Source organism: Cyanistes caeruleus, chromosome 26 (genome assembly GCF_971803275.1).
Source record: "Cyanistes caeruleus chromosome 26, bCyaCae1.hap1.1, whole genome shotgun sequence".
NCBI classification, from domain to species: domain Eukaryota; kingdom Metazoa; phylum Chordata; class Aves; order Passeriformes; family Paridae; genus Cyanistes; species Cyanistes caeruleus.
In genome coordinates, this window is record NC_141726.1 from 1,869,028 (window position 1) to 1,894,248 (window position 25,221).

The 25,221-nt window shown below is 39.5% G+C and overlaps 1 protein-coding gene across 3 annotated transcripts; it reads left to right on the plus strand.

Moving 5' to 3' along the window:
- Window positions 1-2,040: 2,040 nt before the first annotated feature.
- Window positions 2,041-24,565, plus strand: HNRNPR (heterogeneous nuclear ribonucleoprotein R). 3 transcript variants are annotated; one of them, XM_086863436.1, is made up of 11 exons: window positions 2,041-2,357; window positions 8,462-8,630; window positions 10,913-11,031; window positions 11,449-11,556; window positions 12,031-12,144; window positions 16,533-16,709; window positions 18,600-18,735; window positions 19,816-20,021; window positions 20,727-20,876; window positions 22,949-23,070; window positions 23,248-24,565. In XM_086863436.1, exons 1-11 carry the CDS (start codon window positions 2,145-2,147, stop codon window positions 23,858-23,860), a joined length of 2,127 nt encoding a protein of 708 aa, XP_086719562.1. In that variant the 5' UTR covers window positions 2,041-2,144; the 3' UTR covers window positions 23,861-24,565. The 3 variants fall into 3 exon arrangements, with proteins under 3 accessions (XP_086719562.1, XP_086719563.1, XP_086719564.1); XM_086863437.1 differs by having other exon boundaries at window positions 2,087-2,357; window positions 8,465-8,630; XM_086863438.1 differs by lacking the exon at window positions 8,462-8,630 and having other exon boundaries at window positions 2,201-2,357.
- The last annotated feature ends 656 nt before the right edge of the window (window positions 24,566-25,221 follow it).

A 25,221-nucleotide genomic window follows, 5' to 3' on the forward strand; every position in this document is an offset into this window, starting at 1 on the left:
AACGATTGGTCAGGATAAGAAGTCTAGAGCATCAGGAAACATCATATTCCATATCTAAGTTAACAGCTCACCTACAAATTACAGCAGATTCAACTCTGTCATCTTGCCACTGATGTGGCACACACAGGAATTTCAGCCCAGTGTGGAAGAGAAGTGACAGACTGATGGGAAAACACTGAGCCTCAGCAACCTCTGCCCACTGAACATAGGAAAATGTCAACAGGTTGCGGAGTAAATATATAGAGCTGTGGAAAAGCTGGATCACTTCACTTCCTTTGCCCTCTGTCCCCTCATGGGTTTGGTCAGCATTTCCCCTCACAGGACTCACAGAAGGAGCAGAGCAAGGCAGATTCCTTGCCAGAGGTTGGCTCTCCCTCTGCATGGTCAGGGGCAGCAGGACTGTCCTGCCCTCCCAGCTCTCAGCAGTTGAGATGAACTCTCTCCTTGGTTCCAAGACAATTTTTGCTTTGCCTTGGCCCAGGGCTAAATCAGATCTCACATGTACCTGTTTGGATCCAATCACAGAGAGCTGTAACTAGTCTCATTCTGGCATTTTATAGCAAAAATTAAATTTGAGAAATCTAGCAAATTTCTAGCAAATCTAGGGCCTCCTCTCAGGCACAACTTGCTGTCTGGCACTAATCCAACTACCTGCAGACTTGTTCCTGGCTAGAGGTGTCCGAAGTTCAGATCATTTTGGGCTGTAGTGTGGAACATGAGACCAAAGAACAAAGCACTGCAAAGCACACAGAACCTAGGTTGGTAGTTGCTAGAGATATTCTGGAAATTATTTTCAATTTATAACACCACAGAAACATACATACCTCAATATACATTTTTCTCATTAGCCTACTCATGTTCAATTGCCAGCTGACAGGACATACATCATTATACTTCATAATTCAATCCTGGATACTATGTTATAAAAAAATTCAGAGCTTTGCAGGACATTTATTAATTGTCATTTACTAAAGATGCTCAGCTCCCTCAATTCCTCTCAATACTTGTATTGTGAGAACTCCTTTAACCCATCATTCTCAACTCCCAGAAAAACCGCTGCAGTGAACAGGGATGGACAAGACAATGAATGATTAGCCCTCCTTCCATCTCTACACCATAGCAGACCTTACATCCAGCACTGAAGAGCTGGCTCCACTGCCAAATCACAAGTCACTGAGGCAGTGCCAATTCTACAAGAGATGTAGCATGTCTCCCACCAGACAGGTTCAGCAACTCAGCCTGAACCTCCAGTATCTGCACAAATTTGCCTCCAACTTCTGGTTTGGAAACATTGGACACCACATACCGCTTCTTCCCCACATTACCAGTGGTGGGGTATCACACATACGTGATTCACCACACAGGTTCATGCCATCTTCAGGAGGGTAATTTTGGGATGAGAACCTTCTCTGTAAGTACATGAGCTACTCCTTTTGTTTACCGGACTCCAGATACACAATTTATAAGACCGTAGGTTCTCCGGGTTTGGTTTGACACAGCACTCCGGGACTCAGCCTGACCCAACCCAACACACATTGACTTTCACGTTATGCAACAGCACGACAAGCACGTGAAGGCAGCACAACACCATCGGTGCCAACAGGCCGATTTCTTCCCGACTTATCTATTTATTGTGTCCAGTCTGCACTCATCGAGAGCCTTATCAAGAAAATCTGGTGAGCAGGCAAGTAAGACCTAATCACCGATTAATTACAGATTAACATCTGCAGAGCCCCGCACGCCAGCGTCCTGAGATGAGCCTGATGCCCAGCTCCCGCAGCCGCAGAGTTTCTCCTCAGTGCCTCGGGCCTGGAGGGCCACGCGGCCAGTCGCCGTCCGGGGGTTCACACTTGGCACGGCTCGGAGAGCGCGAGAGGCCCCACGGGCAGACAGGGCCGCGCCGGGGTCCCGGGGGCACCGCGGGGAGCGGGGCCCGGGGAGGCTCCGGCTTCTCCCCCTCAGCACAGGCCCCGCCCCGGGCGCGCGGGGCGGAGCCGAGCGCAGCGGCCCCGCGCGCTCTCTTTGTTCGGGCCGCGGGAGGCGCTGCCCCTTTAAATGCCCCCGGTCCGGCCCTACCGGCGCGCCGGGTGGAAGGCGCCCCGCGATTGGTTACTGCTCCTCCCTCTCATTGGCCGCCGGGAGGAATGGCGCGTCCCGCCTCTCGCACCTCATTGGTGCTGCCGGCTGCCCGTCTGGAGCGCGGGCTCCTGAGTGGGCGAAGCAGCGGTCCCTGGAAACAGTTCCGGGAAACCCCGCGTGCTGCCGGGGTCGCGCCGCCGTCCATGAGGAGAAGGAGGAGCGCGCGCCATTTGCCGTCGCTGCTTGGGCCCGAGCTGCGCCGCGCCGGCCCCGCTCCGGTGAGTGCCGGGGCCGCCCCGCGGGGCAGGGGCGCTCCGCGGCCGCGCCGAGCCCTCCTGCGTGGGCCCCGCGAGGGGACGGGCAGCGCGGGCTGCGGGCAGGCCCGGCGCGGGCGGGGACGGGCCCGGGGCGCTGGCACGGCGGAGCGGAGGGGGGCGGGGGCCATCGCGGGGCTGCTCCGCGGGCAAGGCGGGCGGGCGCGGGCGCGGGAGCGGCGCCGGGGAGGGGCCGGGGGCGGGCCCGGCGGGTGGGGGTGGGGGGCGGCCCGCTCCGCCCAGCCGTGCGGATCAGGGTTGCATGTGACGGGCGGCCGGGACGCGCCTCTCCCGGGGCTGTGGGTCGGGTCGGGTCCCTGCTCGGTCCCTCCGGGCTTTTAAAGCCGCACTAGACCCGGTGGTTGCGGTTGTGCCCGGTCCGCTCTGCCCGCGGGCACAGAAGAACGCTCTCAGCTGCAAATGTGTCGCTGTCGCAGCGCGCCCTTAAATCTTAGGTTAGGTAGCGCATAATGTGGTAGAGCCGGGAGGGACAGCTGCACCCACCCGCAGCGCTCGGGTCTGCGCTTCCTACTTCCATTGAGGGAAAAACGCTTGTCAGGTACTTAAAGGAGAAACTTTCCGAAGTTTTGTTGTTAAGACATTGTTTTTCTTACATTAACTTTTGTCAAAAGTCTTTATTAAATCTTGAAAAGTTTTGCTTAAATGCGTCATTATTGCAAATACTTTAAAAATACTTTGTTTATTCGGTCTGAGCAGCCTTGTTACCTGTCAGTTTTTGAACATGCTACTTAAGTACATAAGCTGTGCTGGACTACTCTTTTTGAAACAGTGTGTTGGGTTCCCTTTTTCACGTTAATGACTCTAAAGGATCCCACTGGCACTTCGTGCTGCAGAGGACATTAGTGCTCCTGAACCTGGTGCTTTGGTTTTTTGATTGTTTTTTTCTTCCTTTGAGACTACACTTAAACACAGTTTTTTGGTTTTGTTTTTTACTTGTAAAAATAATATAATGAATTTTGCATCTTGCAGCATAAGGTTTTTGTAACCTATACAAAATGTAGTGTTTGTGAACGAGCATTGTGTGCTTGATAATTTGCCATCCTTGAAATTCCCACAAGTATTACATGTCCTTACCTCTCAGATATTCTGTCTAGGTGATGAACACTGTTGAAATAATACTCGAGACTCCTCAAATTCCTAGTTTAGTCAAAAATCCCAATACTCCCTGCTTTGTTAGGCAGACATGTGCAAAATACTTTGAGGATAAATTCCTCAGAACAAAGCTAATTTTTGTTGAAGTGTTTCTTGGAACTGGAGTACCAGGATTGTTGTTTGGTACAACCCAGACAACCAAATAATCTATGAATAGCCAACTCCAGTGAGAAATGAGCATGGGCAAGCTTTATGGTTTAGGTTAGCAAAACATAGGAGCTGTTAGTGCAGTCAGTGTTTTTTAATGGCACTGATGGGCATGTTGCTAACCTGCTGTGCTAAAGTCATCTCCCAGTCATAGTTGTGTGGGTACTGAGGCAGAGTTTGTTTCTCTGTGGGCTGTGCTGGTCTCTTGCTTAGTATCATGCTGGAGGTTCTCAGATTTTTCTAAGAGGCTGTGGAGTGAGCAAGGCATAGCTGGAGAAGTGAGGGTGCTGGCTGCATTTTGGCTTACAGGTAGGGAGAAATCCTGGCTACTGTGTAAAGGTTTTCAGGCTGTGATGACTTCAAAATAAGGTTTCTTGTAATTCGTGCTAAGAAACACTTAGCATATCATAATTAAGCTATTAAAATGTCCTTTCTGTGATTGGATAAGTTAAGGTATAAAAGAAATGGCTATAATGCCTTCATGTACAGAATAAAGGGCCCGCCCTTTTGTACATGCCTGCATGTACAGAAATGTTTCTGGACAAGTGAGGTTTTAATAAAACCCCAGTTCGGTCTTTAAATGTGAATTCTCGTTTTTCCCCCCACTTGTATGTTTATCTTCCTTGCTTGACAAGAACCTTCTTGAAGTGTGAGGCATAACTATAGGGACTGCATTTGTTTTCTTGTGGTCAGTTAAAACAACAAAACCAAACAGATGTCCCCCAAACTTCCTTCAGTGTTATTTTTAACATGGTTTAACTTAACTGCTCGACACAGATAATATATTGGTTAGGAGGAGTAGCAACATAAACAAGTGGAATGACTTTGGTGCAGTGTTTTTATGTGTGCATTACTTGGCTTCCTGTGCACCTGAGCTAAACAAGTTCCATTCCTGCATGAAACTTAAGTTCAGCAGCAAAACCAGTATTGATATATAATCATTGTGAAGTTCATTATGGTTGTTTTAGATATTGTCCTTTTGCCAGAATTTTTCTGTTCCTTCTCAATTAAGCTGTTCCTAAGCATGTTTTGAGTTAACTAGACTGAATTTATAATTAATTGGATGGAGTTATACTTAGATAGTCTGTAGGTGGCAACCTCTGTTAGAGGCATGGTATAAGATAAAGAGAATAGTAACATCATGGCTACTTAACCAGTGATTGTCAGATTAAGGCTTGATCAGGTATCTCTTTCTAAGATGCCATACACTGTCAGGACCACACCTCTGTTAATTTTTTTGTTTTTCAGAAATATAAACTAATTGAGCCCTTTGAGTTATGAAACACTGGAAGCACCTGTAGTTTTAACTTCCTACTTGTCATATGAGAGCTTAAAAAAGAGGCTAACAACTTTGTAAATCACTCTCAAGGTGCAGGAATTTTGATGAAAGATAGCAAACAGCTAAAACCGTGCTTTATATCATGAAGTATTTACAGTCTTCAGAAAAGCATTGTTTGCAACAAAAGTGTGAAACTTGGAACAAGACCGTTCCTGGTATGCAGTTAGGAGGTGGTGAGGCAACAGCGAGAATTCTCCTTGCCTATGTAAAATTGCCCCCAATGTCTGTTAATTTCTTCTGCTCATTTGGTAAGCATGGTTTTATGTACACTGCTCTAAATTAATCAATTTCTGCATGTTTCAAAAACAAATACATATCCCACATGTACTTATATACATAATTCTTTATTTATAATCCACCTGATTCAACAGTCCCCCTCTTTTCTAGCTATTTTAAAATCTGATTTAATGCAGATGAAAATGAATGTATGCGGGTGCTCCTCTGCATGGCCTGGCCTGCTATAGGCTGAGTCACATGGACACACTGCGCTTGCAAACAGAGTGAGCACTCCTCTTTAACATGCTTTAAGTATTTTTTAGAGCAGGATAAAAGTGTTAAAGTAATCATTGCGTGTTTTAACTACTAGATAAAATTAAGTTTAAAATATTTTTCTTGTTACCTACAACTAATTGATATTACCTTGAGGGAGAGCTAAACAGTGTTTTTCAGCTATGACTTACACCCACATATCTCTGCTGAACTCAAAGGGAAGATTCAGTGTTATAAGAGATGCAGTTTTGCTTCTTGGTGATTGTTGTGGAAGAAAAGTCAATTTAATCTCAGATTTCAGGCCAAGCTTGCCAAGCCATTAGGGGATCTATTGCTATATCTGTGAGAAGAAATGTATGGCTTCTGGATGTTCTTGGTACCTGAATATTTGGCAGCTTTCAGATTTTCCTACACTATATTTCTTTAATTAATTTCCTGTCACACAAACTTAATTTAAAAGAAATAGCTAAAATTCGAGCACCCAAACTGAACATGCATTGCATTTGATTTTAATTCTTTATGAAGATACAAATTCTTCAGCAAAAATAAACAATACAGTTAGTGAATTACAAAGCTGAGTATTAATTTAAATTACCTAAAAAGCCTACTTTAAGAAGCCTTTGAGCTGTGATGCTGTGTAGTAATCTGTTTTGTAGGGTTAAATATTGCTCCCCACACTGGTGTATGCTTGTGGTCAAGGCTAATGTCTTCTTGCGCAGCGAATTTTGCCTGTCAGAAGTTTGAGTCACTGTACTCTAGAGGAGGTGTTTCTACCTGGGCACAGCATAGCTTGTCAACCTTTTGTTCACTTATAGGCAACACTGAAAAAAGTGTTAAACTTTTGGGTATGTGCCACTTGGGTTATCAAAAAACTGTCCTTGAGTGTCACCATAAGCCCTCGTAGTTCAGAAGGTCCCAGTAATTGCTTCCAGTAAATTTTCTGTATTTATGTGTTGCTATAGCCTCTTAGTTCATTATAGTTTGGTTTGTTTCTTTTATTTTTCTTTTCCTGTGTACTGAGAAGACAGTATATGTGTAATTAAATGATTTTATAAGAGAGTAGAAAGGTGAACACAAAAATGCCCTCCTCTTTATATCATTTTTGTGTGTTTCAGCTTGTGAGTTTTTGAGAAGAGGGGTTAAGCATGGTACTGTACCCAAAGCATTTTTGGTGTAATTGAACCCCCTCTACCCTGCACTGTTTCAAATTTGAGATCTTGCTGAGTCTGTCTAGCAAGCAGACATGTAGCTGAGTTTTGCCTTCTGTGATGTTCATAACCTATAGAAAATTGATGTTCGTTAGTGTTTTGATAGTTAATACCTGTAAGGATAGGTTAGCATTATTGTAACTTTAGGTAGCATTTTTTTTTCTTCTGTAATTAAGCTATAGTTGCTTTTAAGTAAACTGAATTGGTTAGAAAGTGATTTTGTCGAATAACAGAATGTGTGTGTGTATTTATATAATTCATGTAGCTATGGAAAACTTCCTTTCTTTTCCACATTAATGGCTCAAAAAAGTGGCATCTGACAGAAACAGTGTGAGGCTGCTTTAGATGTCTCTAAAATTGCCCTTCAACATAAGACAGCCTGAGTAAAATCATTACTGTCTGAAGAAAAATGATTTGGTTCTTTTCTTCCCTTGCTCTAGCTTGCAGATCTTCATAGGATATCTTCCAACCAGTACATGAGATGTAGTCGGGAAGGGCTGGGTGTTCAAGGAACTGTTAGTGGTGTGCTTTTACTTGGAGACTTGTTTTGCAGCGTAGTAAATAGCTTGAGGCCTCAGCAATTTTTAAAAAACCTGTTCTTGAATCATCTTCATACCTGTATTCCAGTACTTAATTGCATTGCTCCAGCCATGCTGCATTGTCTACCTGGTTATCATTTCGCTGCTGCTCATCAACTTCTGCCCTATCATTTAAAGCCCGAGGCTTTTTTCATTTCTGAACCTAACAGCTGATCATCCTTATGTTCTCTGCCGGGTAGTTGAAATGTCTCTTGTCAGCCTTTTTATTTGAAAGCACTGAATATTAGCTGGCTGGCTAATTGGGAAATTGAAACAGTCTTTAATGAATTGGGCAAAGCCCACTGGAATTGTCTGAGAAGATAGTTGTGCATTTTTTGGTGCACGTATTTGGAATCAGTTTGTTAATTCTGAAAGCAAGTACTTTTATTAATATTAAGAACTGAAGATGCTGCAGTCATGCCTTCCTTTTAAACCAATAAGGTATATACTATTGAAATAGTAGCTGTGATTTGTACAGCTCCTATTTGAGGGAAACTGAAAGCATGGAAACTGTTGCGTTGCAGCTTCAAATGACAATGTCCATCAAAGTGCAATTTTTCTCTTTCTGTCCTTGAGTTCTGACAGCGTCGTGAGAAAGCGTGTGGCTAGTCTTGTGCAGCATGTTGGGTTTGAAGGAAGACATGGCGACAAGCCAAGCAAGTGGAAATAAGTATTAACAAAAAACAAGTATTAACATTTTTATGCCTTAAGCTACTCTGCAGGGTTATGTGTTCACTACATTTTAAACAATTGTTTTAAAAGTAGCAGAATGGGAAATGGAAATAGCACTAGATCTTCTGAGTCTTTGCTGAAGGATGTTACTGCCGTGTCCCCATACATTCTAGCTGCTATGGTAACCAGTTAATGACAATCAGTAGATGGAGTTTAGACATTGTTATGTACATGAAGTACATTTTTAAAAAGTTATGTAAATTCTTCCATGTACATTTTCCACAGTATTAAGGGTTGTACTTTCTTTTGAAACTTAGATCAGCTGCATCCAAAAAGTATTAAATAAAACTTGATACAGGTGATTTTGCAGCATGTATACAAATTAGTTTAGATAAATCATGCATTGTCCTACAAACTAGTTATTTCTGGCTTATTGTAATATAGCTCCTGAATTTTTTCCAGCAGCATAATAAAATGGCTAATCAGGTGAATGGTAATGCGGTACAGTTAAAAGAAGAGGAAGAACCAATGGATACTTCCAGTGTAACTCACACAGAACACTACAAGACACTGATAGAGGCAGGCCTCCCACAGAAGGTGGCAGAGAGACTTGATGAAATATTTCAGACAGGTATAATATGCATTTCTTGTTTCTGATTGGTTATGAAAGTGAGGGCATACCATTTTCAAATTTTTATAGATTAAGATTTAAAAATTCATTGTTTTTGATCTGTGTAGCTCTGAATGTTTTGCTACTTTGATTTCCCTAAAGGCAAATTGGGTTTGACATTGACTAATTACTTGACACATCCTTGGAGTTGTATGTGATATCTTAGTTGCTTTAGGGCACAGAGCACTAGTTTCTCAGACGTCAAATGAAGATGTATGTTTCCACATACTAAACTGTACATTTTTTTTTTTCTTCAGTCCGAATCATCATTTTGCTTTTATGTTTCTACTGTCACTGTCACAGTGATTCTAAAACACTCAAAGGCTGGATAGGTGACTTAGTGAAGGAAGCAACTAGCTTGTCTTGCCTGGGACTACATTTGAATTGAGTCTGCCTGTGGATTTTTTGTTCTCTCCAGTTCTGAGTGGACAGTTTAATCCATGTTGGTTATTACACTGAAATGTTCAGCCTGACACTAACAAAGTTGAGGACTAAGCTATCTAGCAACTTGAGTAATACCTTGCTGGTAGCAAGTGGTCTCTGCAACTTCAAAAGAGGTTTCTTTATATACAGAGGTTTTCCTATTTTGTTTTTACAACCACCCTATTTTATCTTATAGAGAGAGGCTTTCTTTTCCTTTTTAGAATGTGTTCTGTGAACAGATTTACAAGAAGCAGTAGAACTGCTCTATGTGCTTACCTTGAATGCCTGGGTGGCAAGATGACAGTTTTTGTTGAAAAGAGTTAAAATTACACTGATCAAGTGAAGGCAGTTCAAAGTCAATACCTTATCAATCCTCAGTGTGAAACTGGCTCATGTGGGTGATGTCTTTTGGAAGTCATTCACAGTGAGCTTTCTTCAAGCCTTTGCCAGCTTTTATTGGCTATAGAGATACACTTTCCAACTGTGAGTCATGATGATGTGCACTTGATGGTCTGAGAGAAGGTGTAAATAAATACCTGGGCAGAGTAACTCGTGGGGTTCTAACATGTGTTGCAGTTAGGTTGTGTTGTGAGGAGTTCTTAAGGAGTTTGAAAGCTTTTCAGCCCAGAACCTGACTACCAAATATAATTCCACTGCATGAGTAACCTGAAAACATTTATTTACACTTCATTAATGCCACTGAAGATGTTTGCATTGTGGAGGGGTTTGTCAGTGAAGCAGACTAGTTTTGACACTTGAGCCAAATTTGGGGTTGAATTTAGCAATTTTTTTATCTGCTGAAGTCTTCTATGAAAATACAGGTGCCTTCCAATATGCAGGATCACTTCTGAAATGTAGTCCTTGGGCTTGGCACTACTGTGCATTTTCAAAATCAAGTAGCAGTGAAATAATCCGCATATTTTCAACATCAAGCTTTTGCAAAGTGTGTGGAGTTTTTGGTATTTGTCCTAAATTTGGATGTATGATTTTAAAAGTGTAAATCTCAGCCTATATGTCTGACTCCACAACTGATGCAAGTGGATTACAAAAGGAAAAAAAGAACAACCTTGTAAAGATCCTTAAAAAGAAAATGCTTCAGAACTGGTCCAATGTTTCTTGGGGGAGTCTGTACCTGTAAAATTAACATTAGCTTTTTCGGGTACATAGCAGGGCTCAAAATAATACCTTTTTGAATTCTGGCTCTTGGAACTGCATAGAGCAACAAAATTAGTTTAAAAAACACCAAACAGTGTTTAAGATACACATGAAATCACTGACTCCTGGTTTTTTGAAGCTGGAGGAAAGAATGAACAAATAATTTTTGCTTCCTAATATTTTGTGGGGTAGAGCTTCCTAGGTATCGTCAGTTGGGTAGCTCCTTTTTCCCATACAATAGGATACTTGTAATGTTCACCTGTCAGTTTACTCTAGAACAGCTCAACTTGAGAGAAGGAAGTGTGGAACTTAAAATGAGGGCTAAATGAACAAAATTCAAATTACTAAAAGTGAGCCAGAGTTCATTGTTTCAGACCCTGGTGTGTAATACTGCTTTTATGCAGCAGATTGCATTCCTGAATGCTAGAAAACTGTTACACATGGGATATAATCTTGCACATCAGTTAGTGTTTAGGTATATACATTTTAATTTAACTTTTTCATTGTACCCATATTCTTTCATATACTTGTGTAGGAATATATAATTAAATGTATAATTCTGTTGCTATGGAATGTAACTTTTTGGCTTTAAAAGCAAAGTGCATAGTTCTTAGTTTGTATGAAATTCAACAGAAATCTGTAACTTCTTTATCTTTAACTTTTAGGCTTGGTAGCTTATGTCGATCTTGATGAAAGAGCAATTGATGCTCTTAGGGAATTTAATGAAGAAGGAGCCCTCTCTGTATTACAGCAATTTAAAGAAAGTGACCTGTCGCATGTACAGGTAAGGTGAGAGCCCCAGGAGTGTGAGCACATAAGTATAAATAGTGTCCTGGCACTACTGGCAGGAGAGTTGTAACTTAGAAATTTACTGATGTTGCTGTATTATATTTCAAACCCAAATAACAAGTCTGTTAAAAATTGCCTTAAATGTGTAGGTATTTGAGCACAAAGCAAAAGCTCCCAGATAATAAAAATATGCGTGCAATAGAGAAAATAGGTTAAAATGCTGTTTGAAATATAATGACTTTTTCAATCTGACAAGTTTATTCAATTAATTATTGTGTTTTCCTGAAGGATTCTTTTGACATTTGATTTATTGCATTGACTTGAAGTAGTGACTTCACGGAGTATAAGATTCGGTGGTTTCCCAGGGCTTGTCATACACACAATTGAATTATTTTGTAAATTGTATCTACAGAACAAAAGTGCATTTTTATGTGGAGTTATGAAGACCTACAGGCAAAGAGAGAAACAAGGCAGCAAAGTACAGGAATCAACGAAGGGACCAGATGAAGCAAAGATTAAGGTAACACTGAGAGATACTGATTATTCTGTGCTAGCTGATACATTACTTGTGCATGGACTGAATATGAGCTTAAAAAGCATCAGTACCAACTGGATAAGTATATTCACACTTTGCTTTAAAGAAGTGTATGTATGATGGAGATTCTGTAGGGAAGGGTTGTTGGAAATGCAGCTCTTTCTCATCACACAGTTGCCAAAATTGTCTCAGTTGTTCGGTGTTCTGCACTTCATGGGGTGCGACATATAAAATGGAAAATAAGAGAAAAGAAAAACAAATGTTGTTCTTTATGATAGCCTTTTAAACCCACAAAACAACAGCGTTTTTTGTAGGTTCTGTCTCTTCAAATATACCTTATCAAGTGTGGCAAGGAGCACATAAAGAATTGCTTATCTTGGAATGCTCTTTTGTGTTCTGTAGATTTTATCCCACTGCCCTCTCTCTTGTACGTAGTCTGACTTTTTTTTTTCTTTTCAGGCTTTGCTAGAGCGGACTGGTTACACTTTGGATGTAACTACAGGACAGAGGAAATATGGGGGTCCTCCTCCAGATACTGTATATTCTGGTGTTCAGCCTGGCATTGGGACAGAGGTTGGTATATACAGATGAATCTGATAATTGCTTTATATACTTAAATAGGAAACACTTGAAAGTAAACTATATTACAAGTTTAATGTATTTTAGAGGAAAATATTCTTCTGTCTATGTCTTAATCAGTCTTTCTTACTTTTCAGTATTCTGAAAAAGACAGAAAGATAGGTTAAAGTGGAGAAAAAAATGGTGGAGTATACTAGGAAAGGCTATACAAAATTTCTTATAATTAAATTATCTTCAGGTTTCACCATAAAGTTTATAGTCCATCTTTTGAAAAGTGACCATGGATGCATGAGTAGGTAACATGTGACTTCGAGATATTTACAAGAAATGGAATTTAAGCAACACTGGCTTGGTTTCATGTAATGTGCTAAATATGAAAAAGACTTGGGTGTTGTATGAAGGTACTTACATAAAAAATTTTGAGCTGAGATTAGTAATAGTTAAGGATTTGTATATTTGCTTTTGTTTCAATCTATATGAAAAAATACTTGATGATTGTATGGATCAATAGTGAAACTAGCACAGCTACTGAAAAGAGACCATGTAGCTTCAGGTTTCTGGTTTTGTTTTTATCTCAGCATTTAGGAAGGTGACTTAGAGGTTGTTGACCAACTTAGTGATGTTGCCAGGGTGATTATGTGATGTATAAAGTTATTTGATTTCACCATGTCTCACTGACATAAAGAAGCATCTCTTTACTGAGAGGGTGGTCAGACATTGAACAGGCTTCCTAGAGAGCTGGTGGGTGCCCCAGGTTTGTCAGGGTTTAGGAGCATTTGGACAGTGGTTTTAATAGCATGATTTACCTTTTGGTCAGCCCTGAAGTGGAAAAGCCACTGGACTGGCTGTAGGAGGTCCCTTCCTACAGTGAGTTACTCTCATGACTGACAGTCCTCAACTACTGCTCTTAAGTATATTGTCCAGTGGTGGTTTGGCTCTTCAGGAGTTCACAGGAAAATTTAGGGGCCGTAAATTCAGCTGCATTTTCATACTATGAAGAGTATGTTTTTATATTTCTAAGTTTCCTGGAGCTAGAACAAGTAACTTGTGGAAACTCCCTTAGTGGAAATACTTCTGCCTTGAATCAGCTTTAGAAGCAATAGCAAACCCCAGCCAGCTAGTTCCAGAAATGATACCTCTACCAAATGAATGTATTGCTGGCATTTTGTGGGATTTAAGGACTGATTACTGACTTAGACATGCTGTTTGGTTTGACAGCCTGAGATACTGAATATGTTGCTGAAACTGGTGTATGTTCTATGAAATGTAGACTTTAGCTCCTGCTGTTGAGCTCTGAGGCATAGCAATCAATTTAAACAGGATCCTAGGATGTGGTAGAGCATGTTTGCACATAAGTGATGAGATCATTGTGGGCACTTTCTGCCACAATGACACAGATGGGTTTTTGGTTTTTTGTGGGGGTTTTTGTTTCCTTTTTTTCTTAAGCTTTTGAGAACCACTTTTTGTTTGTTTCTGACACTTCTAATTATATAGTAGCATATATGCTCCTTTTCCAGTGTTAGGGATAAAAAAAAAATTAAGTATTACTTTGGATTGTGACAGTGCATTTTTTCTGTCTGAAACTTAATTAAATTGTACTGAAGCTCTTGTAGCTTGTGTCAGCTCAGATATATTTATGCAGACTTGTCACTCATGTGACAATAATGGCAAACATTGGGTTCTTGAGGATACCCAAGTACTGTTACTGATCTGAAGATGTGTACTAGGTAGACTTCTTTCTCTCTAAGGTTCATCAGGCCTTTCTAATGTAAATATCTGTACACCAGCTAATTTTTAAAACATAAAGTGGAATTAATTGCCTGTTAATTGTGGCTTTAGCTCTCAAGACACAGGTGAATATCTTGAGAGCTAAAGCTACATAATGCAATAAAGTATTAATAAACTGTTATGGGAAGCAGTCCCATGTATTTTTTGGAAGGGGATCAGCTTTAGGAGCAGTTGGATTTTTTTGGAATGTGATTCTGTAGAGAAATAATGAAGATAAAGTTACAGCTGTGCAGGTTTTAAGGAAGAAAAGAATGGCAATAGGATTTGTTATATAATGTGTTATTTTGTATTTCCATAATATTATATTATACACTATACTATTATATATATTATATAATACTATATAATACAGTATTATATAGTATTACTACAGTATAATGTTCCTTTTACTGAAGGACTTGCTGCTCCACTGTAATATTTTGCTTATAGTGAGGTCACATGATGTTGATGCTATGTATTTGGGGTGTGTATTGATGAGAATAAAAGCAGTTATTTGGGTGTTTCCTTCTCTCATTACACTCACTTTGTCCTTTGCATTTGCACACATTGATAACTGCTTATCCACAGGGGCTTGTGCATTGCTCCTTTGTTATGCTTTAAATTTCTATTACCTTTGTTTCTCTGCCTTTTCTTACCTCATGTTACACCTACTGTTCTTTTTAAAGTTAAATGATAGTTGGAAAAGTTTCAAGGACTTTAAAATGTTTTTTCTTTTTTCTTTCCAAAGGACGAAGTCTAGTCTTTAAGCAATTATTTGGAAATTTATGGTTATAATTGAACCTGCTCATCTTCCTAGCAAGCTGCAAGCAAACTTAGGTTTGGTTATGAAAATGCTTGAACTGTGTATTTCTTCACTTGGGTATTCTTCGAGGTTCTAGTCCCTAGCAGGTTGTTTTGTAATACATGCTCAACACTTTAAATACTGTCACACTGCTGCATGTCTGATACAGGAGTTCTTTCAGAGATTTTTCTATAAACGACCATACTGGATTTGAGAATGGTCAATCTCCTTAATGTCTTTCAATTTATAGATAAGTTTTCCATTCTTTGAGATGCTGAAGCTCTTGTGTTTATTGTCAAGAAGATGTGAAGAAGTATCACAGTAAGGATGATTTCTAAAGGGAATGTTCATATTCCATGAAGGAAAATTAATTCAGTAGTGGTGGTAAATAATTAGAATGAAACCTTGAACTGAAAGATGATAACTGATGCGTGTAACTTCTCAGTCTCTGCTTAGGTCTGTGTGCTCTATGCTGATTGAGATTTTGTCTTTAAAAGCTGCAAATTAGTTAGAATTAAGTGTTCTAGAAGTAATGACAATGTAAATACCTATCTAGATGAATACCTTGAGCTTTCTAGGGAGATAGTGGGGAAAACCTTTTGGCTCTGCCATTAAACTTTAACCTAGTGTGATAAATCGGATCCTTTCTTTTTTCCCCAATAAGTAATGTTCAGTCAACAGTCACACTGAACTGACGGGGTAAGCTTTTAAGAAATGTTCTGGAAAGTGAATTTCAGGAATAACTGTTTAACGTGAAATATCTAGAAGTTCTACCTTGTTCTATGTTTTTTAAGTTAGTCATATTCTCCTCATGAGTTTGTTATATGCATGCTTACATGGGCATGCTGAGTGTCATTAGTTCTGAAATTCTGCTATGCCTTCAGTGTGAGGTACAATTATGACAAGGCCTTACTGAGAAGGGAAGTGTTGACTTGTGGCTTTTTTTTATACAAAGAAGTTAAAATAATATATTATTTACTATTATTATATCTATTACTGTATAATAATATATATCAAAATGACATATAGTATTATAATGTATTATTTATTTATTTAGATCTTAATGGATTCTTGGAATATTTGTTAGTATTAACAAGGAAGAGGGTTTTAAAGTTCAGAGGAGAGCTGCAGTGATTAAACAACTGGGAGGATCTTTCTAGGGATCTCAGCTAAAGATATTAGCTCCTTAACAAAACTTAACTCAAGTTAATTTTAAGGAACAAAACCACATGACCTTGCAGGTTTGCTTAAGTAAATATTAAACATTCAGTTGGTGGAAGCAGAAACAAATGCAGACAAGAAACAAGAGTACAGTATATAGTAAAAGTGGAAAACATGCATCAAGCAATTAAATGGAAATTATTATTAGTAAATTATTTTTCCATCTCTGTGGCTTTCCAAGGAAGATTAAATTAAAGAGTTACTTGAAAATACTGCAAGAGTGAGGAAGTGCTTGGCCTGCTTTAAGATATGATACCAAATTAGATGGTCTCTAAGGTCTTAGCTTTTAATTGCCAAAATTAATACCAGGTAAGAACCATTTATCTCTTCAGCAGGGGAAATTCACAGCCTTTTCAATATAAATAACAAATCCAGGATTTCTATGTGTAAAACCTCATACAAATGGCAGGAGGATTAGAGCACTTGGGACATACAATAACATCAGCTGTTGTGAAGACTGCACTGGTGACTGAAATGTTTCTGCTCTGCTGGTTTATCTGCATTGTTCTTCCTTTCCTAGCAATCTTCAAGTGGTAAAAAGAAGCTTGTATTTCTGAAAAAGCTTTGTTTCAAGTATCCTCTTCCTTTTTAGGTTTTTGTTGGTAAAATTCCCCGAGACCTTTATGAAGATGAATTGGTACCACTCTTTGAGAAAGCTGGTCCAATTTGGGATCTGCGTCTCATGATGGATCCTCTTTCTGGTCAAAACAGAGGTTATGCTTTCATTACCTTTTGTAGTAAAGATGCAGCACAAGAAGCAGTCAAACTGGTGAGTTAACTTAATTCCAGACAGGTCAAAACAAAGCAAACAGAAAACATATTGGTAATTTCTTAAGTAATGAAGTCTTTAAAGCATCCATTGATAGACTCAAAATTTTACTTTTTTAAAAATTGCCTCCTGATTTCATTAGTAAGTACAGATACAATTTACAAGACTGTTATTTGTTGTACTTTACTGTGGGCGATCAGAGCACTTAGGTAATTGTTAGGAGCCTACTTGATTCCAGCTAGAAAATACATTTTTGAAGCTTCAGTGTGTTTTAAGTTTCATCACCCTTTCTACTGTAAAGAGTTAACTGGAGATGCCTTGTTTAGCTGCTGATGCCATGGAGGAGGTCTCTGAGTTAGTTCCTTCAGTTGTTTCCAGTGGCCTTTTGTTCTTTCCAGTCATGCAGTCTCACTGCTCACTGTTTGGAAGCTGACATGCATGCACCTAGACAATTTGGGATAAGACATGGAGCAATAGGGGACTAAAGGGTGAGACAGCAGTCTGATTGGGGTCTTGCCTCTGCCTGAGAGGAAGAAGTAGAATTAGGCAGATTTGGGTTTATCTCCCAAGATTTTGAATATGGGTATGAAATACTGTGTATACTTTGAACCAAAACAGGTCAAATGCCTAATCTCAATTGCTTTAGTGGAATTCAGCTCATCCCGAATGAGAGATGAAGATGAGGGATAAAATCTGAACACCTTAGTTGAGCTGGTGGGAGCAGGGAAACCTGAAACCTGGAGAAATGTAAAAGCAGTTAAAACCACATGGGCCTTTTCCTTGTGTCAGCAAGGCACCAGTGGGAGTGGGATTGATTGTAAGCAAAATGGCTTTGTGTAAAACACAATGTGAAAAGCACATTGAGGTTAATAAGTTCATGGCACCAGAACAAAAAGCTTTGCTGTGTTAGGAATCACTTAAGTATGTGAAGCAAATTTCTGAAATGCTTTTGTCTTCCTTGGAGTGATCTTGTTTGATAGTCTGTGGGTACCTTAGGATTTTTGTAGAATATGAAGAAGGTTCCTGAAGGTATTGCTGTCATTTGTAGGGCTTGCGTATCAGCTGGAATTAGAATGGCTAAAAACCTGCTTTTAAAGAATTGCATGCAATTTTCAGAAGCTGGCTGATGATAAAACATCCATCCTCTTTGCTGTGTTTGAAAATCCTGACTAAAACAAAGACTATGTCTATCTCTTTTTTCTTGTTTGTTTTTTTTAAGGCCGAATTCTTGTACCTTTAAAGGCCTATTGGGAGTCTTGGTTTTCACAGTAATCCAGCTGTGGGTACAGCCATGAAACAGTGGACTAGGTTTTTTTTAATTGAAATTTTAAATCTTGACAGTAAAATTTTTTAATCCTGTCATATACAAAGACAAAAATTGCCTGCTATTGGGGGTGGGGTAGAAGCCAGGTCACAGAGTGATGTAGACTGTTGATTGTCTTGGCAAACCTTTTTAGTGTTCAAAGCTATCCAAGAAAAGAGGAAGAGCTCCCTGTATCTTTAATGCCATGTATTTGCTTACTGATAACAGCAGCAGCAGCAGTTGACTGACAGCAGAGGAAGCAGTAACCAGTTGCTAGAAAGCTCTTTCAAGTCTGAGATAAACAGTAGGTGAATTTGTATACGGTCCCATGTTGTTACTGTTACTGCAGGTTTTTTGTAGCTTTCCATTCAACAGGACTTTTGAAGTTTGTAGAAATCCTAAGGCACTGTTCTTCCAAGTGAATGCCAACACAAAAACAGCTGTTCTAGGAATTCTCTTGCAGTGCCAATTCAATATGCTATATGTAAAAGTAGTAAACAATGAAGATAATACCTGATTTTATGATTTGGGTATATTTTTATGCATAGTATTGTGGATAAAGCAAATGAATGGCTTTGTTTTTTCAGTGTGACAACTATGAAATCCGTCCTGGAAAGCACCTTGGAGTATGCATCTCCGTGGCAAACAACAGGTTATTTGTTGGGTCAATTCCAAAGAACAAAACTAAGGAAAACATATTGGAAGAGTTTGGTAAAGTCACAGGTAAGACTTAATGAGTCCCAGAATACCATTTAGCCTCTGTTTTATAGGTCTAGTTATTTGACTGATGTGTTCAGGTATCGTTTAAATTATTTTCAAGTTGGATTCCAAGTTTGATTTGGTTACAAGTTTTATATATATACTATATCTTAAGGTGAAGTGTAAAGGGACTCGTGGTTGTTAAATGAATAATAATATAACTTTACAATTAGAAACACAAACAACTCAAATGAACTCTGAAAAACCAGCACACATGAGCTCAGTAAAAAATGGAGGTCCCAATTCTGTTACTTGTTTTAGCTTTCTCTTGAAGGCTGTGCATTTGTTACTGGATCTACAGGAGGTACTGCTGTCAACATGGAGAAGTTTTTTGGGGAGCCCAAAGCAAATGTATTCCTGAGCAGTGAAGGGACGGAGGGAATACTAAACTGGTTTAGAGGGAATATTATTAGAGAAATAGTTAATAACAGACTAATTTTTGTCCCAGGTTTTCAGCATTCTCCAATATGTGCAGCAAGTAGGAAGAAAAGAAGTCAGCTCATCACTGAAAGGGTGCTTCTGCTTTAGATAAGAGATTGAGTCACTTGCTCTTGTTCCTGTAGGAGAGCTTTAACCTCCTGCTTCTTTTTTAGGATTGCTATTTATAAGTATTTCAGGGAAGTGGTGAAAACAGAAGGTGAATATTCATTTAGTTCTCTCTCCTCTTTTTGGAGAGATGTGGAAGATGTTCCTTCTAGGTTCTGCAGGAGGCAGGGGAGAGGTCATGTGTTAGTGCTGGCTGCATTTCAAAGATGTAGAAATGATTTAAAAAGTATAGAAAACTTAAACTGTGTAAGTTGCTGGGGTTGATGTTTTGCAGAGCCTAATTTTGAGGTAAGTTTGTTCTGTAGAATTTCACTTACTAGGTGATGTGTTTCTGGGTAAATTGGATGGATATCTATTTGTTTTGCTTTTCTTATGCTCCCACTCCCTTTCAGGTGTAAAATTCAAATTCACTACAAAACACAAGTGAAGGCATTTTAGGCTAGACTCTAGATTTTTTTCTTTCCTTTTGAAGCTCAGTACTAAAGATCTGTTTTACAGAGGGTTTGGTGGATGTAATTTTGTATCATCAACCTGATGATAAAAAGAAGAATCGAGGATTCTGCTTCTTGGAATATGAGGATCACAAGTCAGCAGCACAAGCTCGCCGACGCCTGATGAGTGGGAAAGTAAAAGTCTGGGGAAATGTTGTTACAGTGGAATGGGCTGATCCAGTAGAGGAACCTGATCCAGAAGTCATGGCGAAGGTCAGTAAAGACTTCACTGGATGCTCTTGTGCTTTGGGAGGAATTTCTTTATGCCACAGTAACAAAGATTTGTTCCAGCTGAACCAGGCTAGTTTTGAGGCACAAAAATCAGTTAGAGGGCATTTTCACAGTAAGCTGTGCAAATGGTGTGGTCTGAGCACTGTGGAGGAGTTGCCATTGGAAGATGTTGGAAATGTTCTGTTACTTACTGCTGTTAACATCTAAACTAGTCCTGTGCAGGGTTATCCTGCTGGATTGGCACGTCAGGCTGTGCATTTTCTGCTTTAGCTGTAATCAGTACCAGGTAGGTATTGCGTAAAACTATTTTCCAGAGTGACATGAAGGTGAAGTTCAGCGTGGGGAATGATGTGCACTTTATCCCAGTGTTTTGGGGTAACTCTTTGCTGTCCTTGAGGTCTGTTACTAAAATTTTGCTGGGATTTGTAGCATCCCAGAAGCAGAAAATCAAAGTTGGATATTCTTCTGGTTATGGAAGGGAACTGTGGAAGGAGAGAAGTTGTAGAAACTTCATGCAGGTAACTACAAGGCACTTTTTTTTTTCTTTCTTTTTTTTTTAACAGATACAGAATTAGTGAAGTTACCCAAATTTCTTAATGCAACAAAAAAGGGAATAATATCTTGATTGTTTCCTTTGAGGTTTGACTTCTAAAGATTACAGCTTTGTTTCATTTTTTCTTTAACCAGGTTAAAGTTTTATTTGTAAGAAACTTGGCCACTACTGTGACAGAGGAAATTCTTGAGAAATCGTTTTCTGAATTTGGAAAGCTGGAAAGAGTAAAGAAGTTGAAGGATTATGCGTTTGTTCATTTTGAGGACAGAGGTGCAGCAGTGAAGGTAGGTTGATTATTCTTTCCTTGCTAAGTTGGTGAGAGCACTTTATTTTGTATGAATGGTTTTAAGAAATTTTTTTACAGTAAATACTTCAATAAGACAAACCCATTTGTAGACCCCATTTAATAAGGTTCCCATTGTGAGAATTTTAATGCTAATAATTTTGTTCCTATGATTTCAGTAGCTAGGAGGATGTGAAACTTGAAAGGACAAAACTGTAGCAAGTTAACAAGTAGACTGGAAAAGAGGTGTAGAGCAATGCAGGAGAGTCTAGAGAAGAGGATAAAAAAAAGATCAACCTAGACAATTTTTCTGAGGAAACACTGGCAGAAGGTATCAGTTACCTCTCAAAGACCCCCGTTTAAAGGCTCTGTGTAGTTTTGGAGTGACAAAAGTATCAAATAGAAAGTGGGAAGTAATTAAAAAATGCTTTGTGAAGAAGAGGAGAATGGTGTTGGCAGCTCTTTAAAAACACCTGTTTTTAACTCTGCATACACCTGAGCTTTCTTCTCAATGACTTGTTAAATATTGAAGATCATTACTGTAAGCTTCAGAGGGCTCTTCCTTTGTGTCCATGAGCTGTTGAGAAGGTCATTAATATCTTCTGTCTGTGCTTCAGTGTATTGAATTCTGTGAAAATTACTCCCATCTGTTTTTTAAATCCTTGGTTCATGGGGGAAGAAGGCGAGTAGGAAGTGGTTTTTACATTTGTGAGTCTTGAAGCAGATATGTTGTATATGGTGTATGTGGCTATGTGGACAGTTCAAAGACTCTGTACGCCTTATTAATGATTTTATAGCCATTTAGTTGCTTAGGCAATTAAATTAATTTTACTACACCCAAGATTAGGTTTTAGAATACTCTTGAGTATAGCTTTACAATGAATATCACTCTTAGTTAAGGTTGAAGTTGGTTTGGATAGGTTTAGGCCATGTCTGAGGGAGGACAAGAAATTGTTGAAACAAGGGGTAAGTCAGCAACACCTCTGGATGTGGTTTTCTGTAGCATGTCTATAAACACCCTCCAGCCCCTTCCCAGTACAATTACGTGCTAAATGCTCTGTTAGATTTCAGCAACTGGAAACTTGCAGCAGTTAAGAAAAAGACAGATCAAATGCATCATTAATGCTCATCTCCAGCTGCAAACTGCCACATATGGCCTATGTGACTGCTTCATGGCCACTAAATTGGATTATGAACTTCATGAGATATTTTGGTGTGTGGGTGTGTTTTGGCTTTCAATGAGATTGTTATGGTATTTGTGTGTGGAATGCATGGAACTGGCTGATTGATTCAGGTGTCTACTGATTTTCATACCTTCTTGGAAATAAATTGCCATAATTTCTAATGCTTTTGAGCCATGTAGAGACATGTAGGGTCTTCATTAATGTAAATCTTAATAACCAAAAAAGTTTAATGCAAAGCAGATGAAACTTTCAGGTGAGGAGCTGGGGGTCTAGTCCTGATTGTACTTTTTGTACTAAGTTCTCTTTGTGGATGCATTTGATAGTAAAAAATTGCACATTCATTTTCTGGAGGATTCAGGGATTGCTTGATGAGATCACCAGGTTTCAGTAATCTTTTTTGGTTTTTTCTCCTCAAATATGTGTCCTCAAGAACTACTTGATTCTCTCAGTCACTTGACTCACATTCAGCTACCTGGGAACCCCAAATGTAACAGTTCTTTCTCTTGTATGCATATGCTCTACCAGGCTTATAAATGTCAGTGTGAGTAGTGAGAACTTGCGTATTTCTGAAAAGTTTCCAGGAGATAAAAGAACATAAAAACTGATGGTCTGACTTTATAAAAATAATGCTTAATACAATTTAATCCTCTTTTTTAATCTTACGATACAAAGAGCATATTTTTTAAAGAAATACTGTTTCTCTGTAACTGGTGAATAAAGTGGGACTTGGAAAAGTGATGTGCAACATTCTGTTTATGTAGCACAAAAGCAAAGCACACGGCATAGCTCAGCCTGGAGCAGCCCAACTGTCTGGTTTCTTGCAGAAAGTTTTAGTCTCCTTTTGAATGGAAAAAAAATTTTAGTTATTTTTCTTTTAATTTTTATACAGGCTATGAATGAAATGAATGGGAAAGAGATAGAAGGGGAAGAAATTGAAATAGTATTAGCAAAGCCACCGGATAAGAAAAGGAAAGAACGTCAGGCTGCCAGACAGGCCTCCCGGAGCACTGCGTGAGTGTCACCCTCGCACCGTGGTAATGCTGCACATTGAAGTTGTGCTGGTTTAGAAGAACCTGAGTGACTTGACTTTCCTTCATGTTGTGTATTGTTAATTAACAAGGGCAAATGTATACTGTACTTTGGGTGGATTTTGGAGGTAAATAATTCCGCGTTTCTTTTTCTTACCAGGTATGAAGACTATTATTACTACCCTCCGCCTCGCATGCCACCTCCTATTAGAGGCCGAGGCCGTGGAGGAAGAGGTGGATATGGCTATCCCCCAGATTACTATGGCTATGAAGATTATTATGATGATTACTATGGCTATGACTATCATGACTACCGTGGTGGCTACGAAGATCCCTATTACGGCTATGATGATGGCTATGCTATAAGAGGAAGAGGAGGAGGAGGAAGGGGTGGGAGAGGTGCCCCTCCACCACCTAGGGGGCGGGGAGCACCACCACCAAGAGGTAGAGCTGGCTACTCACAGAGGGGGGCACCCATGGGACCGCCGAGAGGAGCCAGGGGGGGGAGAGGGGGCCCTGCGCAGCAGCAGAGAGGACGCGGTGCTCGTGGAGCCAGGGGCAACCGTGGGGGCAACGTAGGAGGCAAGAGAAAGGCAGATGGGTACAACCAACCTGATTCCAAGCGCCGTCAGACCAACAACCAGCAGAATTGGGGCTCCCAACCCATCGCTCAGCAGCCGCTCCAGCAAGGTGGTGACTATGCCGGTAACTATGGTTACAATAATGACAACCAGGAATTTTATCAGGATACTTATGGGCAACAGTGGAAGTAGACAAGTGAGGAGGGATTAAGAATATTGGAAACATAGAATTGGCTATAGCTCTACATCTTTCAAAAAAAAAAAAAAAAAAAAATTGGCTTAATGTTTCATCCTTCAGTAGCGATTGGCTGCCATTTGTATTGGGCTGAAGAATCACTCTATTGTGTATATACTCGAGTCTCTTAGTTTTCTTTTTTCATAAACGCACTTGGACATTACTGGGCTTGCAGAATTCCTGAACTCCATATGGGGTTTCAGTGCTTTTATCATTTTAGGCTTCATTTTAGCAGTTTAAAAGCAGGAATGGCACACTGTTCAATCATGATTTTGCAGAACCTCTGGTTTTGGACAGTTTCTTCTTTTTCCTTTTTTTTTTTTATTTTTAATTTTTTTTTTTTTTGGATTTGGGATAGACTACATAGGAGTATGCTGTACATAAAAGTAAAAGCTAGTGCTTTGTCTTAGTAGTTTTAAGAAATTACAACAAATTAAGTTTTCTTGTATTGAAAATAACATGATTGTATGTTTTGCATTCCTAGAAGTAGGATAACTGTGTTTTTAAATTGTTATAACTTCACACCTTTTTGAAAATCTGCCCTACAAAATTTGTTTGGCTTAAAACGTCAAAGCCGTGGCAATTTGTTCCTTGATGTGATTGTATTTCCAATTTCTTGTTCATGTAAGATTTCAATAAAACTCAAAAATCTATTCAAAACATTACCTATTTCAAATTCAATTGTGTCCTAAAACATTATTTCATTGGTAATTCTTGTGAAAAATACTGTTTTCAAAGTATAACTGCCTATGTGAGTGATCAAATTCGTGCAAAATTTCCTGTGCTTTCCAGCATGTAGCACTGTGGACATCAGACTGAAAACTAGGAGAAATTACAGACAGCCCAAAAGGCACTCACTGTTTAATTGCTGGTCAATAATTTATCAGCATCTAATTTTGAAACTTTTTTTTTTCCTATTTATAAGTGTTGAATTGTATCCAAGCATTCACAGAGATCAAATTTAAATATAAGTCTTCTAATGTAAAGTGGAGAAGGAAGCAGATCCTACAATGGTGTTAATTTTGTTCCTTTGATGATGTCCTGTGGAGTCCCTGTGGAGGCTGTTCTGGTAGGATCCAGCCTTTTTGTATAACTGAGCTTACAAACACACAGGGAAATTATTTTGATCTCAAGCATCTTAGTCTAATCTAAAATAATATTTGACTAGGAATCAGAATTACAACTTGGGTGCTGTGGCACGCTAAGCTAACCTCTTGCTACGGATAACACAAATGTGCTCTCCAGATTCTGCTTATTTCTATCTTGACATTTTAATTTGATGTTCTGCCATGATGAACAATTTGCCTTAGAATTCTCC